The following is a 7,370-nucleotide window of genomic DNA, read 5'->3' on the forward strand; positions in this document are numbered from 1 at the left end:
TTTTAAGTGCAATGCAGTCTTTTATTTCTCAGATGGTGATGCTGAATTGATGTTATCTTTGCTCACGGGATGGTTATCGTTGGGAATTCTAGTTCTAAATAGCTTCTGTAATTAATTTGAATTTAACAGTACTAATTCTCTTTGTAGCAACTAGCACCTGCTGGTTGTTTTCCTCTCATGTTACTTTTTTGTTTTCTCTTTTATGACTCTTTTTGATGTTCATTGTCCAATAATTGTTCTAGTTGTTATCCTAAATAAGCTGTTAAAACATGAATTTATGCATTGCCTCTTCAAGAAAGTAATGAATTTAATGTGTGTACACTCTTTTATTTCTTAGTTCTTATATCAAATATACTTGCTGATTGATATCGGAAATAGCAAACTATATCTTACAGTTTTGATGATTATGATGTTTTATTTATTTATTTTTATGTTGGGGGAAGAGAGGGGATTTAATGTTATAAATTCATTCATAATGTCATATTATATTAAAATCATAAAATGGTAGAAATGAAAAATAATAAAATGAAATGAAATGAATTCTGTTTTAATAAATTCAAACATAATAATTAATTTCCAAATCCATTTGAATCCCATTTCTTATAATGGGTACAAAACATGTGATTTGATTTCTAAATCATTTCAGTTCATATCATTTATCTGTTTTCTAAATCAAATCATTTAGCAATTTAATGTTTCCAAATATGTCCTAATGGTTATAGTTATGGAGGAGCAATTCATACTTCGAGTTCCACCCAATGTGGCGGAGCGGATAGAGTGTCTTCTGAATGAAAACAATGCTCCTTCATCAGAAGACAAGTCACTAGATTTGTCATTTAGTGAGGATGGAAGAAGTGGTACATTTATGATTGGGAATGAACACTTCGCAGCTTCTCTATTGGATCTTCCTTGCGTTGTTGAATCCTATAATAAGACTTATGATGATAACTCTTTGATTAAGACTGCCGATATTGGCCAGGTCAGATTCAAATAATTCATTCATTCTTAATCATACTCTTTGATTCATATAACTGCTTACTGCATCCAACTAACAGATGATTATGGTGAGGGAATCTGGTGATGCTGCTCCAGATGTTATTGAGTACAGACATGGCCTCACTCCACCCATGAGAGATGCTCGCAAGCGTAGATTTCGCAGGGAGCCTGATCTTAATGTATACTTTTCATTCACATAACATAGACATTAACTTGCCTCTCCGCCTATATATACATGCTCTCATAAATAACTTTTTTTATTATTTTTCCCAATTTTCAGCCTGAGCTTGTCTCCCGTGTTGAGAAAGATCTTCTCAAAATCATGGCTGGAGGAACAGCGGACAATCTTGATATCCTTACATCTTTGTTTGTGTCAAATAGCAATTTAGCAAAATTTTCAATCCTTAAATACAAATCTATGTTCTCTTTAAAATTAGTAGTTATTGTGATCGTTGCTGTTGCTTATTTCTTTCCCTTTTACTTATTCCTTTCCTCACTTATAGACATATGGGGTTCATGGGATAAACTAGAGTCTCTATTTGCATCAGTGAAAATAACTCAACTTTGGTTATTTCCTTGACTGAGATTCACATGTGGAAGCAGCTGAGCAAGAGGAAGGGGATGAGAATGCCCGAGGTGCCAATAAAAAAGCTGCACCTAAGCCTGCACCAAAACATGATGCTCCAGAGAATCTTACTAATGCAGGGGAACTTGACAGGAGTGATTCTGAGGAATCTGATGACTCAGTCTGACCAAATCCACTACCAAATGAATATTTATATCACAATGATGAAATGAAAATCTGTATAGTATAACTTTTGCAGTTAAATCTGAATTCCATTCACTCTTAAAAATCTCACCTACAGTAGTTTTCCTTTGTAGGTGATTTGTATGCACCGTTCTTGTATATTTTACAAATTATGCATTTTCTTGCTATCTTTTACAAATCGTGCATTTTCTTGCCTAATGTTTTGTGGTATACCTTTTTGATAGTTAACCTTTGAGGTCCTAATTTCCTCCGGATGAGTAAGGGTAAGCATGTGTTCAACTAAAGCCATTTTGTTTGTTTTCCTTATCTAGGGCAGCATGAGGGATATGAAATTGGATACTTGATTGGTTTCTTGATATTGACTCTTTATGGAGGTTGTTTAGAGACCCACGGTTAATCCTTACTTTATATCCAATGGTTACTAATAGTTAAAGTATAAAATAAATATTTAAATAATTAGTTATGAGTGGTTGATATGTGGCGGTAGATAATTCTCAAACTAGTTTTGATTAGAGGTGCGTAAACGAGTCCAGGTTCATGGATTGGTGCGCGGGCTACAGACCAATTTTTTTAAATAGTCTATGGTTATATCATATTTTTTGGTTCACGCTCGCTTAACTCGTGGATTATGTGGGTTTGGCCCGCGGGGTCCGCAGGTTGTCCGCAGTCTGCATTAGGTTTGATTTGTGTGATTTTGATTCAATTATATCAGGTTTGATTTTTTCTTTTTCAATTTAATTTTGTTTAAATGACAAATAAAGAAATATATTAGTCAAGATAAAGATTTAAAGATAAAAATAAGATTTAAATTAAAAGATGATAAAGATAAAAAATGATAAGATAAGAAAAATAAAAGATAATAGAAATAAAAAATTCAGATAAAAAAATATAAGTGATAATATATTAGTCAAGATAAAGATTTAAAGATAAAAATAAGATTTAAATTAAAAGATGATAAAGATAAAAAAGGATAAGATAAGAAAAATAAAAGATAATAGAAATAAAAGATTCAGATAAAAAAATATAAGTGGTAACATGCTAAAAATCTTGCTTTTTGATTTTTTTTCAATCTTTTCTTAATCTATCATTTTCATATTTGCAAGTCATAAATAATAAAAATATCAATTTTTATCATCTAAGCTAAAAATAATTGTTAAATAAATATTTTTAAAGATATTTCAATATATTTTTATTATAAAAAATAACTCAAATCATATTGAGCAATTATTATTGTAGCAGGCCAAGAACACTTTTTCTTTTCATGGTTTTTCTCCACCACGTACTCATGCACGTGCGCAAAGTCATACGACTCTTTCCCCTTACAAGGAAAACAAAACGCGATCCACACTCACGTAATCACACGATACACAACAGCGACACAGCCTCGGCCCACCACCGCGCCACCACACAAAGTACATCTCTTCTCTCTCTAGAATTTGTTTTTATCCTATTTTTGTTAGGGCTGATTCATTGATGTTGTACTCTCTTAAATGTGGAGATGAAGAAAACTCAAACTACTTCAAATATGGAATCATTTGTTGTTAGAAATGTTTAAATTTCATATTTTAGATTTATTGCTTGGATTTTCTCTTGTTAAGACATTATTTATTTTATTGATGTAATTGACTAATTATTGAGATTTTATTTACATCTGTATTGAACTTAATTTGATTGTATTGTATTTTATTAAAATTGATTTTTTTTAAAACTAAGCCCGCGGACCGACCCGTTTGACCCGCGGGATCCGTGGGGCGGGGACAGACCAATTTATTTGGTTTTGTAAGAAGTGGGGCGAACTGACCCGGTTCGTTGCCAATACGAACTTATGCAAATGGGTCTTACGTGCGACGAATCGACCTGCTTACCCACCCCTAATTTTGATAGCCTATTTTTTGATCGATCGAGATCGTAATTGAGAATGTGTGGTAATAATAAAATATGTAGTTACGTTACATGCAAGTTTGAAATGAATCTTGTAACTGGGATCATTGTTCTCTCTCCACATTCATCTAAAGTAAAAACATCATTAACGTGGATTTGGAATGGATGTTGCTTTATAACGTTCCAAACACGAAGTCGTAAAATATGCGTGTATGTGGAGAAAGTAATTTAGAAATGACATTACTCACTATGACATTGCTATGTACACCTAGTGAAATTACAAGTATACCCAATAATTTTATAATCTTCTCATTTTGTCCTTCCATAAAAGGATTATCGATAACCAATTAAGCTAATAGGCCAATTATATTATAAAATAAATAATGTTGTTATATATAACACTAATTTTTTAATGTATATTTATTGCGCATGTAAATTTAAATAATAAATTGTGACAATCAATTTTGATATAATTCATACAAATTATTTAATCAGTATATTTTTATAAATAAAAAATATTTACTATTAAAAAAATTAATTTATTAATAAATTAAAAAAATATTTTTGAAAAAAATATATTTACGGATCACGTAATCCGTATAAGTTAACTAGTATGGATCACATGATCCATATGAGTCATACGGATTAACTCATACGGATTACATAATCCGTATAACTCATATGGATCATGTAATCTGTAAAAATAAAAAACCTTTAAGGATATTTTTAGAATTTTATTTTAATGTTGGATGCACAAACAATATGCCTAGTGCACCTAACAAAGCCCTACTCACTACTCATAAATTGACTACATTTGTATGTGAACAACAATGACAATGGTTTTCCGTAGGCCCAATCTCTGGTTTGTCTTCTCCAGCTAAAGCACTAAATTTCTTCAACTACCTACCTAGAGAATATAAGCTACAATGACCCCATATAGACCATACAAGCACAGAGATCTGAACAAAAAGTATGGACCAAAAAAACAATTCATGAAATTGCAATGTAAAACCATGTGACCTTCGGGTCATGACAACACCAGAGCAAAAAATACACTAATAAACGATATCACATACTGAAGTGTGGGCACTTGCAGGTTCAAACCAGCTCCAATTGGACTAGTCCAAGGGCTGTAGAAGATATGTTTTTCCATAAGCACAGACCAAGAATTAAACATGATCACATGCTTAATGGACAAGGTTATTTACTAAACATGTCAGACTATTTTGATATCTGTTCTAATTTTTAATAAAGTATAGTTTAGGCAGGCTGCAGACCACAATCACAATCCCATTCATATGGTATTTATAATATAATAATAGCAACCATCACCACTCTACTCTTCTAAGATTAAGCTTATATCTTTTCCTTACACGACTTTGAAACTTGATAATGCATTTGTTCCACAACTCCCAACTGATTCAGTGTTCTGTTGTTTTGGGGGTTTATGAGAGAGTAGAGAAAAAGATATTAATGTTCAGGGAAGCTAACAATATTTCATTAAAACAGCTCTATATAAAGAGCATAAATCATGTCAGTTACATCCCTTAATTTTAGGCATAACAACAACATTTAAAATTTAAAAAAAGAATCTGTAATTCCTAAAATCTGAAATGTGGACAAAAGGAAACAAACTCCTAAAAAATAGAAAAGAAACTTCTGTATGTTGGCAGCTGTTATTGACACACTGCAACAAAGTGTTCAATTCAGTAGGCACACTAATCTTTCAGCAACTCATCTACCTTGTTTAACCAAATGATATAAATATCAGGGGAGAACATAACAAAGTGGACCTGAATTTTATTTTTTAAAACGCAATTACATATTCTAAAACCTTAATCACAGAAACATCATCTTATAGATACAAACTTTATCAATCAGATTCCAACTTTTCAAATAAAGCAACAGGTTACCTTGCCTCATTTCATAATTCTATATAGTATTTACAAGTGCATAATTCTATATAGTATTTACAAGTGCAAGGATATTTGGAACCACAAATTTGGGAATTGATTTAAATAAATGCTATCTTTCCTGAAAAGTTACAAAACAGTAATTGATTTGATTTTTAAATAAAATATATTTGCAAAGTTCTGAAATAGTAATTAACATGATTTTGAACTAAAATCCTTTGCAAAGTTGTTTAAAAAGAATATTTGATTTTTTAAAATATTTTGATTTCAGTTCTACATATATCTAAGATTCCACTCAAATCTAGTTAGCTTTGACTGGATTTAATTACTAAATCATATCATATAAATTCCCCCTTTCAGTGATTCCAAGCACAGTGGAATTGAAGTATAGGGCTGCACTAGGGTCTTAAATTTGTCAAACTTCAATGAAACTCAAAGGCAAACCCGCAGTCATATCAAAATTAAGACCAAATGTGTTGGGCACCGAACTCCGGGCCTAATTGAAGGGACAGCACGGCATGCTTGGGTGATGCTAGGTGCACCAGCTATATTGTTTGTGCACCCAACATTTTTTGTTAATTTCAAAATTATCCTATATTAAAGGTACACGAGTTCGAGGTTAATTCATATGATTTGTACGGATAAACTTGATCCATAAATATAATTTAAACAGACAGATCAAGTTGATCCGTATGACTCATACGGATCAACTTGAGTGAAATGTATTTTTACTCATTTATTTAAAATATTGGATGCATCAATAATAATGTTAGGTGCACCTAACATCACCCGACATGCTTCAACAAGGTGCCTGCGGCCCTGTATATAGCTGAAAGCAAGGGTCACACACCCATTAAAACAAAAGAAATGCCACTAAGACACTATTTGGTACAGTCTTTCTAACACACTCAATGAAGATCATGCATAACTTCTCCTTATTTAATGAATCTCACTCATGATAATTATCAAATTTTTAATAAATTTTAACCAAAATAATCCATCAATTTCATCCTTAGAGTCCTACTCTCTTACATAGTCGGTAAAGACTCCACCAAACTAAAATAATTGTATGAGTAATTCTTGAGTATTAGAAATCATGCTAGTCTTTAAGTATTGAAAAATTCTTCAAATTAGTCCCCTCAATGTTAGTAAAATATATCAAATTAGAGACTAAAATGTCAATACTTTAGGCACTATTTATATAATTCATTATTTTAAAGACTAAAGACTACTCCCTCCATTATTAAATATAAGAAAAAAAAGAAGCATGTAACACTAACTAAAAAAAAGTTAGTTAATCATATTTAATTACATCAATTTTAATTAAAAAGTATTTTTTCCCAACTTATCCTATCAAAAGTAAGATATAGTTAGTTAAAAAAATTATATTTTAAAACTTTTTTTATATATTTAAGACTAAAGGGAGTATTTTAGAAGACAAAAGATAGTGTAGTACCCCTCCTCAACAACAAGAGGAACAAATACTTATTAATTTGTTGGTTCACGACTGCATCAACCACATTTGTCTACGATTTGTCCTAATATCAACCAACAAAGTGACAAAACCGCAATGTGGCCATGACCTCAACCGATATTTAAAACCTTGATTTTTTACTACCAAATTAACTATATATAAAGCATTATTACCCACAAGAAATGAGTTACCTCCATCAGCACCACCACTCCCAAGCATTTTCTTGTTAGCAGGATTTACATGCAGGAGAAAGGAGATCATGCAATTCATGTGAGATTCTAATAGTAGAGAAGAAAATACTGAGAGAGGAACGGTTTACAAAATACTATTGACTAAT

The 7,370-nt window shown here is 31.5% G+C and overlaps 1 protein-coding gene across 1 annotated transcript; it reads left to right on the forward strand.

Annotated features, from left to right (window-relative positions):
• The first annotated feature begins 724 nt into the window (after positions 1-724).
• On the forward strand, positions 725-1,829 carry LOC100810740 (transcription initiation factor TFIID subunit 7). The gene is made up of 4 exons (XM_041006979.1): positions 725-979; positions 1,056-1,175; positions 1,277-1,361; positions 1,582-1,829. Exons 1-4 carry the CDS (start codon positions 725-727, stop codon positions 1,746-1,748), a joined length of 627 nt encoding a protein of 208 aa, XP_040862913.1. The 3' UTR covers positions 1,749-1,829.
• Positions 1,830-7,370: the final 5,541 nt, after the last annotated feature.

This window comes from Glycine max, chromosome 11, assembly GCF_000004515.6.
Source record: "Glycine max cultivar Williams 82 chromosome 11, Glycine_max_v4.0, whole genome shotgun sequence".
Classification (NCBI taxonomy): Eukaryota; Viridiplantae; Streptophyta; class Magnoliopsida; order Fabales; family Fabaceae; genus Glycine; species Glycine max.